We start from the raw sequence: 11,890 nt of genomic DNA, 5'->3' as shown, positions 1-11,890 counted from the left end.
AAAACGTTTTATTAAATTCCCAGCTAAAACGTTTTATTAAATACCCAGCTGAAACATTTTATTAAATACCCAGCTAAAACATTTTATTAAATACCCAGCTAAAACCTCCAACAATTATCACACTGAAGAGCAAATATTCCTGCAGAAACTGCATGTTTGGCAAAAGTGCAAATGTAAAAGCTAAATGACTGCTGAGATTAGTTGGAGGCTGAAATTGAGTTGTTAAAGCAAGCTAAAAGAGGCAGAACATGAGCTAAAAGTAGCAGGAAAAATAAAGGGAAGTAGCTGAAAAGGGCTAGCTCAAAGCTGAAAGCAGAAAAGAGCTAAAAGCTAAAGGCGAGCTAGAGATCAAAGGTAGCAAAAGGCTAGATCAAAGCTAAAAATAAATAAATCATAAAACAGACAAAAAGGCCTGAATGGTTCTGTTGGGTCTTGACAGTGTTTGTGCTTTGCCTGGCTCTGGTCATCCCTCCTTTAATTCGGTGTGGAACTGTGGGTGTTTCTCTTGTGTTTCGTTTAAAGGCTCTTAACAGCACCACCTTGAGCTCTCTGCACAGCTGCAGCAGCGACGGGGTTTATCCTCACGTGCACTTTGTGTCATTCTATAAACTTTAATTACACGGTTTAGTTATTAATGTTTAAAATGTTCGGGGCTTTACTGAAGAGGAGCTCGGGTAAGAGTAGAACTCTGTGAAACACGAGAGGAGAAACGTCAAATGTTTTAATGTTTGGAGTCTGTTCTGAATGTCTGCGCGCCTTCGGCAGGAGTCTGGTCTTAAGGTGAATCACCCAGCATCCTTTGCGGTGCGTCTGAACGGAGCGCAGGGCAAGATGGAGGCCAAGGTCCACAGTCCATCTGGAGCTCTGGAGGAGTGTGTCGTCACAGAGCTGGAGAGAGGTCTGTCTGGGTTTAACTGGTTGGAAAGTGATGGACGGAGGTCCAGTGGACCCAGCTGGCAGCTTCTTCTGGTCCAGATTACTAACTCACATCTTCCTCTTCTTTCATCATCATCATCCAGACAAGTACGCTGTTCGCTTCATCCCCAGGGAGAACGGCGTCCATACCATCCACGTGAAATTCAACGGTTCTCACATCCCAGGAAGTCCTTTCCAGGTTCGAGTTGGAGAACCAGGACAGACCGGAGAGCCTGGTCTGGTTTCAGCATATGGGGCAGGGCTGGAGAGGGGCACCACAGGTGAGTTACCTGTCTGCTGTTGACCTCTGACCTCTCAGCTTAAAATAAAGGCCGTAAAACGAATGCACTTATTAACAAAGGTCCTGCTGGTATTAACCAACTAAACTATTCACCAGTAGATTTTTACCAGTAGATCTAATCAATGTAGAGGATCGTTGAAACAGAGTGGGTTTTTTTTTTTTAATACTTGAAGCTTTTATTCTAGAGGTTTTCTCGATTCAAACTGAAATGTGAATTTTCAAATCTGAGTTTCTGAAATGAGCAAAACGTTTTATAAAAATAACGACAGTCCAGTCGACTTCAAACGATCTGCACCAAGCTACCTTTGAGAGACACTTGGAGTCATGAGACCAAACCAAGTGTTGAATTCTTGCAGGTGCCCAGTCAGAGTTCATCATTAACAACACCAAGGCGGGTCCAGGAACTCTGGCCGTGACCGTCGAGGGCCCGTCTAAAGTGAAACTGGACTGCCAGGAGGTTCCAGAAGGTTACAAAGTACTCTACACGCCCATGGCACCTGGAAACTACCTGGTCAGCATCAAATATGGAGGACCAAACCACATCGCCGGGAGTCCCTTCAAGGCCCGAGTCACAGGTACAGAGACGAGTGTCGTCCGGTGCTGGTGAGCCCAGCAGGAGTCGGAACCACAACGTGCAGCTAAAAGATGCTTGAACGTTTTTATATTTCACGTAAGCTTCGTTTGTCCGTCAGGTCCTCGGCTGGTGAGCGTAACAAACGCGAGTGAGACGTCGATGCTGACCCTGGACGCGCCTGTACGGGGGAGCAGCAGCAGCTTCGTGCACAGCGCCATGCCCAGACTGGGAGACTCGGACGCCAGCAAGGTGCTGAGCCGAGGAACGGGCCTCAACAGGGCCTTCGTGGACCAGAGGAGCAGCTTCTCTCTGGACTGCAGCAAAGCTGGTAAACTCTTTACCTAGAACTCCGTTTGTTGTAAATCCCTCGGCGACGAGTTGGCCGTCGTTCCTGGCCTCCTTCCAAGCCTGACCCGTTTACCAGACGTCGGCGATCCATCTGTTCTGACTGGCTTCATTACGTAACGCAGGAGCTGGATGTTTTTCTGACGCGTTTTCTCCACCTTTTCTCAGGTAAGAACATGCTGCTGGTGGGCGTGCACGGCCCCCAGGTCCCCTGTGAAGAGGTTCTGGTCAAACATTTGGGCAACCTGCAGTACAACGTCAGTTACCTGCTGAAGGAGCGGGGCAGTTACGTCCTGGTGGTGAAGTGGGGCGACGATCACATCCCAGGGTCTCCGTTTAACGTCACCGTCCCGTGATAACAAGACAAGCAGCCGTTCCTCCTGCATCGTTGTTCATCCCTGTTGAGTTCATCAAGTTTGAAGAGCACCAGTGGGGTCTGATGATTTAGTTCCTGCTGCCCTGAAACCATCAGCTCAGTCCGTTTGCGCTCGCTAGATTCTGTTCCACTGATTGATGAAAATCTTTAAGTTTCAAAAAAAAATGTTAAACAATATTTGGAAAAAATTCACAATATAAGAAAATGAACGTAGATGATGACTGGAATAACGTTACACTTTAGATGAACAGTGCCAGGAACAAAGTAAGACACGTTTCATCGTGGAGTTCTGCAGTTCGAATCTTCTCCTGGTTGGCCAGTTGCCAGAAGAAACAGCCAATAAAAAATAAATCTGTGCTTGAATGTTTTCTCAGCTAAAGTGTGAATTAAAGACGAGTCAGCATCTCTGTAAACAGAAAAAACTGGAGTTCATCGTTTCATTCCAGCAGCAAATATCAAAGTTTGCGCAGCTGCTGATCGTTCGTTGCTCTTCATCTCCCAGAATTCCTCACTCCTCTGCCTTCAAACTGCTGTTTCCTGCACTGCACAACAGAATACTTGATGTGTTGGAGTTCTGGGGCTTGGGATCGTATCGCACGACCCGATCTGACTTTACGGCTCGGTTCTGATCCGTTTCTGTTCAGATTAGATGATCCAGCTGAAGTTGCTGAAGCGATGACTCTGAGCTCAGTTCGTGTGTAAACGATGAAGAACTCTACAGGAGTCTCTTTCTGTCCTTCGTGTTGTTGCCTCTCTGCTACTGCTGCGTACACTTTGATACTTTTTAACATGAGGGGTTTTGTGCTGGGGGTGGGAGAAGTCTTGTTTTGCATCAGGCAGTAAGTGTCTTAATATGAAACCAAGTCCTGATGTACTGTACATTTTAACGATGAAATAAACTGGAATGTAGAATATCAAACTCCACTTTTCTGATTTTTGTTTCAAACGAGTTTTCTTCCAGCTCCGTTCTGCATCTGTTCAGTAATTTAGCAGCTGACTGAATCTGCTGCTAAATTACTGAACGACACAACTGTCAGGAATAATATAAAGTATAAATATCTGCTTGGAAAGACCCAGGACACGCTGGAGAGACTAAGACTCTTGGTTGATCTGGGCAGAGCTGGCTCAATCCTCCATGGGGCCCCAAGTGACATTTGGTTTGGGGCCCTCTATTTCTGCGAATAATGTGGATTAATGCAATCAGCAGTCACATGATCCGATCAATCACCCACCTAACATAAAGTCATTGCAACTCTGACAGCCCTGTTTACATTATCCCATATGCAGATATTATAGTGGTACTAAAAGTAACAACAAAGAAAAAACCACCAGTATACAAAGTATTTTACAGCAAAAGTGTCATCTGGTCCCAAGTCCGCTGTCCTGCACCATCTCGGACCCTTTTTCTGGTAATTAACAAACCTGGTAGTTGGCAGTTGTTCTCCACGTGCTTGTGTGGGTCTCCAGTTACTCTGGTTTCTTCCCACACACCAAAAACATGCATGTTTGGCAAATTTTTCTTTCAGCCGTTCCCTCTTGAGGGAGCGAGCCATCCTCCTCCATCTCTGTCCTCTGCGTCCTCTGTCCTCACTCCAACTACCTCCATGTCCTCTCTAACTTCATCCATATATCTTCTCTAAAAAAAAAATTAAAAATCTATTTTGTCTTTTTCCAGCAGCTGCATCTTTCTACCAATATACCCAATGTCCTTCCTCTGGACATGTCCAAACCACTGTCCCTCCTCTGCACATGTCCAAACCACTGTCCCTCCTCTGCACATGTCCAAACCACTGTCCCTCCTCTGCACATGTCCAGACCACTGTCCCTCCTCTGCACATGTCCAAACCACTGTCCCTCCTCTGCACATGTCCAGACCACTGTCCCTCCTCTGCACATGTCCAGACCACTGTCCCTCCTCTGGACATGTCCAGACCACTGTCCCTCCTCTGCACATGTCCAAACCACTGTCTCTCCTCTGCACATGTCCAGACCACTGTCCCTCCTCTGCACATGTCCAGACCACTGTCCCTCCTCTGGCCATGTCCAAACCATCTCAGTCTGGCCTCTAACTTTATCTCCCAGTTGTTCCACCTGTGCTGTACCTCTGATGATCTCATTCCTGATCTTCTCCATCCTTGTCACTCCTAAGGAGAACCTCAACAATCATAATTTCTGCCACTTCCAGTTCTGTCTTTTTGTCCATGTCTGTCTCCAAACCAGACAGCACAGCTGGTCTCACCACTGTCTTGTAAACTTTTCCTTTGACTTTTTGCTGACACCCTTTTTGTCACAAATCACTCCTGAAACTTTTCTCCATCCACTCCATCCTGCCTGGACCCTTCTTCACCTTTTTACCACGTTCCTCATGTTCATGGACAGTGGACTCCAAGTCCTTGAAGTCCTGCACCTTTGTGACCTCTGCTCCTTGTAGCCTCACTGTTCCACCTCCTCCCTCTCATTCACACACATGGACTCTGTCTTACTACGACTGACTTTCATTCCTCTTCTTTCAAGTGCATACCTCCACCTCTCCAAGTTCTCTTCCACCGGTTCCCTGTTCTCACCACAGATCACAATGTCATCTGCAAACATCATCGTCCATGGGGATTCCTGCCTGACCTCATCTGTTTCTGACCCTCTCTGTACTTCTCCAACATCCTCAAAGCAAAGATGGCATCTGTGGTGCTCTTTCTTGGCATGAAACCATACAGCTGCTCCCAAATGGTCGCCTCTCATCTACGTCTTGCTTCCACATCTTCATTGAGTGATCATCAACTTAAATCCCTGATGTTTCTACAACTCTGTACATAACCCTTGTTCTTAAAAATGGGCACCAGTGCACTTCTCCATTCCTCAGGCATTTCCTCACCCTCAAATATGTCATTGAATATTTGAGTTAAAAACCTTTCCAGCCTGATCCCCGTCTTGCCAATCTGTACAAGTCCTTCTCGCCCTCCATATAACTCATGTTCCTTCTGCTTTGTCTTAGCTACCTTCCTCTTTGCTCTACGTCCCATCTTCTTATTGTCCTGTCTCCTCTCTTCAGTCCTCTGTCATATTTCTTCTTGGCTGACCTCTTTCTTTGAACAGCTTCCTGCACGTCACTATTCCACCACCAGGTTTCTATCATCCATTCTCTGTCCAGACCAAGTACCTTCCCGGTCTTTCCCTAGTTACTGTTGCTGTAGTAGTCCAGTCATCTGGAAGTTCTTTCTCACCACCTGGAGCCTTTATCAGCTCCTCTCTGAACTCCTCAACATTCTTCCTCATCTTCCATTTGGTCTTCTCTGATTTTCCTCTTTCTTTTCTCTATCGTTTGGAAATAACTTTTTTCCTCACACATTTTTCACCTGCCTTCAAAGAAGTCCAACTATTGTTTGTGGTGCTTTGTGATGTTGATGGAACGGTCTACTTTATGTAGGTTTTACTTTGCTTCTGACTTGGTTTAAAACTGTGTTTTAGGAACTCACCCTATACATTCTTCATCCTTTTTGTTTCAGACAGTAAAAATTCTTATTTCAAACCAAAAGCCTCAGGTCACATCTAGTTTGTGGTCAGTTAAACTTTGCTTTGCTAATGGTTTAAAATTTTAAGTAAATGCTGATCTGACCTCAAGCTTTTTCTTTTTTGTCTCTGACATGATAGCGATAGGCTTTGTAGACCCGGTTACTCTGGGACTGGTAACGTGAGGTTCCCGGTTTTTTTTCTTACAAGATTAGAATTTTTGGAGGACTAACGCCACAAAAATGTCATACTCTTAAAGTATACCAAGGCTTTAATCATAAGTTTATTGTACAGAAAAATCTATCAGATTCACAACAGTGCATGCTGATCAAACAGGCCCAAGGCCTAACCTTTACCCTGGCTTGGGACCAGCACAAGAGAGACACTGGTTGAAGTACCTTTAAGTTGAATGTTTTTAACTTGTTTTATTGGAGTTCTTGTATTTTAGTCATGATTGATTCTTTTCCTCTACTTTGCTCTTATTTGAAGTTAGTAAACAGAAACTGATGGATCAGGATGATGTCACAGACCGAGTCACATGGATCGGTTTAAAGCAGCAAGTCCCTGGACCACATGAGCTGTGACACCTACCCCCAGGTGTTGTTTGACCCCCTGACATCAAATCAACTGGACAAGAGAAACACATTTAGTTACACTTTTATTACATATAAAGTGCATGTTACTGTATATTATGTAACCTGGTGTGAAAACACATCAAGCAAACTAAGAAAAATGTGACGTATAACTACTATCACATTAATATACTCCAGTTTAATGCTGTTTTTCCAGATGTTTTCTTTGAAAATCCACATCTGCCCCACAAACAAAATGACGTGAACATGAAAACCTACCGTTGTTACTTTGATTTTCTTCTAATCAACCAACAAAAACTCTGATCGTCATCCCAGAACTTGTTTTAACCTCTTAAAGAGTTCTGTTTGTGTTTTGAGGAAGAACATTTCTTTACGAATTAAAGAGTTCTGTTTGTGTTTTGAGGAAGAACATTTCTTTACGAATTCAGAATGAAAAACACAATACGAACATGTGACAATTTGTGAGTACAAAAACTGTGGTTAGCTTTCAAACCATGGGTGGAAATTTCACCTCTGTGTGTGTGCGTGTGTGTTGGGGGGGTGGTTGTCAGTAAACTGACATTAAGAGCAATTTGATATGCGATATATATATATATATAATATATATATATATATATATATATATAATATATATATATATATATATAATATATATATATATATATATATATTATGATACATAAGTCAAATGTACCAACCAATTCACCAGGTAGATAACTTGTAGAAACTAACAGGAATACTGACTGAACATCTTCCTCCACCCACTCCCGCACTAATTTAATGTTAAATGTGCAGGATTCACTTCCTGGTCACGTGGTCACGTGCCTTACAACTTACACTTTTTTTTTTTCTACAAAAATATAAAACCATTTAAACTATAAGAACAGGTTTTTGAACATCAGACATGAATCCATACTCAACAATAAAGTCCAAAGGGAAATGGTATTCATAAATAGACATATGCAGTGCTCAGATGTTGCCATGGAAACGTGTAAACAAAAACGATGACGTCAGGAAAGATTTTTAATGTGCTCATTTTGCCGGGTGAATAATTGTGAGAAACTCTCTGTACATCGAATGGAAAGCTCTTCATGGACTTGCCCTGCCCTATCTGTCCGAGTTTCTACATCCATACACACCCTGTCGATCCGTCAGGTCAGCTGATCAGCTGCTCCCTGAGTGTGCCGATGACAAAGCGTAGGTTCAGAGGAGACTGTGCTTTTGCTGTGGCAGCTCCTAAACTGTGGAAGGATCTTCCCCTGGACATCAGACAGGCCTCTGTTTTTAAATCCCTTCTTAAAACCAATCTCTTCTCCCTGGCCTTTGACATCATGATGGTGACTTTGAATTATTTTAATCATTCTTTATTGACTGAATGATTGTTTTATTATGTGTACAGTGGTCCCTCGCTACTTTGCAGTTCATTTTTCGCAGGCTCGCCCTATCGCGTTTTTTCAAAGTAAGATTGGACATGACACAATTGGCTGATTGATGGATGAGCCGCACGATCGGCATGGAATTTTTATTTAAAATTACTTTATATGATTAAGCACCTGTGTGCAGCCCACAGCGGAGGGAGAAGCTCCCTCCTGCAGCTGATTAGCTGATCTCCGCTTTGAAATGGAGAAGTGGGCGTGGCCAAGAGCACAGTCAGGCGGCAGAGAGCTGAAATCATGACATTCTGTGCTCTTAGAACGTTTAGAGTTTAGAAACCTTGTTTAGAATATTGCAAGAAAGTGCTGGAGGAGAAGCAGTTTTGTTTGGGGTTTCCTCAGACTGAAAAAGCCTTCTGGATGGAAGGCGAAATGTCTCAGCACAAAAAAAAAAATAAAAGAAACCATCCAGATGACCTGACTGAAAATTGTTGGGATTTTATACCTGGATTATTGAGCATGGACTTTTGGTACTAAAATAAACACTACTTACTACTTTGTTGTTTTTCACTTATCGCGGGGCTTCTGGGTACGGATCTCCCGTGATAAACGAAGAACTACAAGAGATTACTGTACGGCACTTTGGTCCTATGGGTGTTTAAAGTGCTCTATAGATCAAGCTGGTCTGGTATCAAATATGTCTGTAGTTTTCCTCAGTCTAAAGATAATTTAGAATCATGTTCAAGATAATTTAGTTTGGTTTAAAATACTTTTGTGGTCACTGAAGAATCGTCACTGATCCGTAGCAGTTTTACTTGATTTTAGAGCTCTAGATAAATTATGTTAACAGAAGACATGTCTAATAAATAAACCCACTAAATCAAACAAAATTTTTCTTCATACACATTTATATAACTGTATAAATAAAGGTTGAATATACTGTGGTGTTTGTCAATATAAATAATGCGCCACTGAAATGATAAAACAGGATCTATTGATCCTACTGATCCCTTTAAAGTTATATACAGAAGTACTGCCGTTGTCTACAAAAAGCCTAAACTCAGAGGCTCGAACCACATTCCCCCACACAAAAACATGCAGACTGAAGTCTAAAACTTTGACCTCACTGCAGAGGAGAGCTTTGTTTCCTGTGGACCTTTGTGTGTCTGTTTAAATTATTCTTATGGCTAAATTTTTGTCCACAAAGCTCACATTGAAATGGCTTCTGTCCTGTGTGGACAATCTTGTGAGAGTTTAAATTGGTCTTTTTGCTAAACTTTTGTCCACAATCTGCACATTCAAATGGTTTTTGTCCTGTATGGACTCTCATGTGAGAGTTTAAAGTCGTCTTGTGGCTAAATCTTTTTCCACAATCTTCACATTTAAATGGTTTCTGTCCAGTGTGGACTCTCATGTGCGAGTTTAAATGGGTCTTCTGGCTAAATCTTAGTCCACAAATCTCACACTGAAATGGTTTCTGTCCTGTGTGGACTCTCATGTGGGAATTTAAATTAGTCTTTTTGCTAAATCTTTGTCCACAATCTTCACATTCAAACGGTTTTTGTCCAGTGTGGACTCTGGTGTGAGAGTATAAATTAGACCTGTGGCTAAATCTTTTCCCACAATCGTCACATTTAAATGGTTTCTGTCCGGTGTGGACTCTCATATGTAAGTTTAAACTTGTTTTACGACTAAATTTACATCCACAAATATTACACTCAAATGGTTTTTGTCCTGTGTGGACTCTAATGTGAGAGTTTAAATTAGCTTTTCTGTTAAAACTTTTACCACACTCATCACAACTAAATGATTTCAGTCCTGTTAGGACTTTCTCATGGGACTTTACAACATTTTTCTTATGACCCAAACAGCTTGAACGTCTTACTGTTGAATGACATATCAAGTGTCTCTGAAGTGACCGGTTGTGCAGAAATTGTTTACCACATTCAGAGCAGCTGAAACATTTGTTGACAAAGTTTACAGCTGACTCGGGAGACCTGCTCTCCTTCCAGTCTTTGTCACTGTCTTCAGTTGTTGACTCAGAGTCTGACAAGTGTTCCAGCTGAGAGTCAGGACTGTCCCCATCCTCGTCCTCTTTATCATCCTCACTGACTTCAGTCTCTGAAGAGCTTGAAGCATCTCCATGAGGATTTAGATCTGAGTTCCTGCTGATTTCTGCTCCTCCACTGTCCTCACAATCAGCTTCAACTTTCATCTGGTCAGCTGAGCTGCTGGTTGGAACATCTTCATCTTCCATTTGGTGATGATGAACATGTGAGAACAGAGGCTTCTCCTCATCATCCTCACTCTTCACATGAACTGCAGTGAATGAAAACCTGCTGGCATCAGTCTCCTCCTTCACACTGAGCTGCTCTTCCTCCAATTGGGTCCAGAGTTCCTCCTCTTCCTCCTTTATGTGGAGGTGTTCTGGGTCCTGCTGGTCCACATCAGGCCTCCATTCCTCAGGTGCATTGTGGACAATAATATGAAGTGTCTGCTGAACATCTGCAGGGAACACTGAAACACAGACAATATGGACAGTTATAACTTTATATTCACTCATACATCACTTGTGTTGCTGATTAATGTTCTGTGGATCAGAACTGTTCCAAGTCAAAGGAACAACATTTTATTCAGCAAGAGAAAAACAAATGTCTGTTTATCATCCAAAATAAAAAACACATTTAAATGCTTCTGGTACATTTACTTTTTAGTGCCGTCTCAAAATTGGTATCCTGCTTGTACACATACTCTGCACCCCAGGACTAAAAGAAAAGTTTAAATCAGACTAGAGCTGGACAATAATTCGATATCGATATATATCATGATATACCTTTATTCAATAACAGTGATATGAGTTTTAAGCACATTTTCAATATTTCAATATACATTACACTATGATTTAGAGTTGAATTTAGGCCCCAAAAATCCGGTCCGACCTGGACCCAGCCCACAGTCATCATTTACGAACCCCACCCAACCTGACGAATAAACGGTAATTACAGGTCCGAACCCGGAAAAAAAAAACCTGACATTTTTAATTAGTTATTAACGGTCGGAGACGCGCAGCTGAATTAAGAGTCAGAAGATCGTAGCTGAGGGGGTATTTGTCCTTTCATGACCGTAAAAGAGCATTAAAACCCTGTTTCTGTCTTCATTCTTCTGAATTACTCAGACAAGTTGATATCTCTGACACACGTCTGCTTGGAATACATCTGTCATCGGGGATGAGCAACTGAATAAAAGTTGCATAAAATCGGAGCTGAGATTGTGTTTATATATATATATATATATATATATATATATATATATATATACACACACACAAAGCGGATGCCAAAAAAGTTGGGACACTAAACAAATTGTGAATAAAAACTGAATGCAATGATGTGGAGATGGCAAATGTCAATATTTATTTCGTAATATAACATAGATGACAGATCAAAAGTTTAATCTGCGTAAATGTAACATTTTAAAGGAAAAATATGTTGATTTAAAATTTCACAGTGTCAACAAATCACAAAAAAGTTGGGACAAGTAGCAATAAGTGACTAGAAAAAGGAAATTGAACATTTAATGAACAGCTGGAAGGCCAATCAACACTAATTGGGTCAATTGACAACATGATTGGGTATAAAATGAGCTTGTCAGAGTGTCAGTGTCTCTCAGAAGCCAAGATGGTAAGAGGATCACCAATTCCACCATTGTTGTGCAGAAAGATAGTGCATCAATACCAGAATGGTGTTACCCAGAGTAAAATAGCAAAGACTTTTACGTTATCATCATCAACTGTGCATAACATCATCAAAAGATTCAGAGAATCTGGAACAATCGCTGTGCGTAAGGGTCAAGGCCGTAAAATTCTACTGGATGCTCGTGATCTCCGGGCCCTTAAACGTCACTGCACCT

At 42.1% G+C, this 11,890-nt stretch overlaps 3 protein-coding genes across 3 annotated transcripts in view; 1 reads left to right on the top strand and 2 right to left on the bottom strand.

Moving 5' to 3' along the window:
• Positions 1-3,425, top strand: part of LOC119412005 (filamin-B) — a gene marked incomplete in the record, with an annotated part of 80,202 nt that extends 76,777 nt beyond the window's left edge. Inside the window, 5 exon segments of the mRNA XM_037678979.1 lie at positions 766-898; positions 1,020-1,196; positions 1,573-1,791; positions 1,909-2,118; positions 2,304-3,425. Of these exon segments, the coding sequence (XP_037534907.1) occupies positions 766-898; positions 1,020-1,196; positions 1,573-1,791; positions 1,909-2,118; positions 2,304-2,491 (927 nt within the window).
• Positions 1-11,890, bottom strand: part of LOC119412013 (gastrula zinc finger protein XlCGF57.1-like) — a 520,281-nt gene that overhangs the window by 473,066 nt on the left and 35,325 nt on the right. The gene's annotated exons all lie outside the window — the stretch shown is intronic.
• Positions 8,952-11,890, bottom strand: part of LOC119412075 (zinc finger protein 2-like) — a 19,593-nt gene continuing 16,654 nt past the window's right edge. The window contains exons 3-4 of the mRNA XM_037679051.1: positions 10,057-10,498; positions 8,952-9,828 (exon numbers count right to left, since the gene is read on the bottom strand). Coding sequence (XP_037534979.1) covers positions 9,105-9,828; positions 10,057-10,498 — 1,166 coding nt within the window. The 3' untranslated portion in view covers positions 8,952-9,104. The remainder of the gene's footprint in view (positions 9,829-10,056; positions 10,499-11,890) is intronic.

This window comes from Nematolebias whitei, chromosome 7, assembly GCF_014905685.2.
Source record: "Nematolebias whitei isolate Nwh7 chromosome 7, NemWhi1, whole genome shotgun sequence".
NCBI classification, from domain to species: domain Eukaryota; kingdom Metazoa; phylum Chordata; class Actinopteri; order Cyprinodontiformes; family Rivulidae; genus Nematolebias; species Nematolebias whitei.
This window is presented reverse-complemented; position numbering and strand designations above follow the sequence as displayed.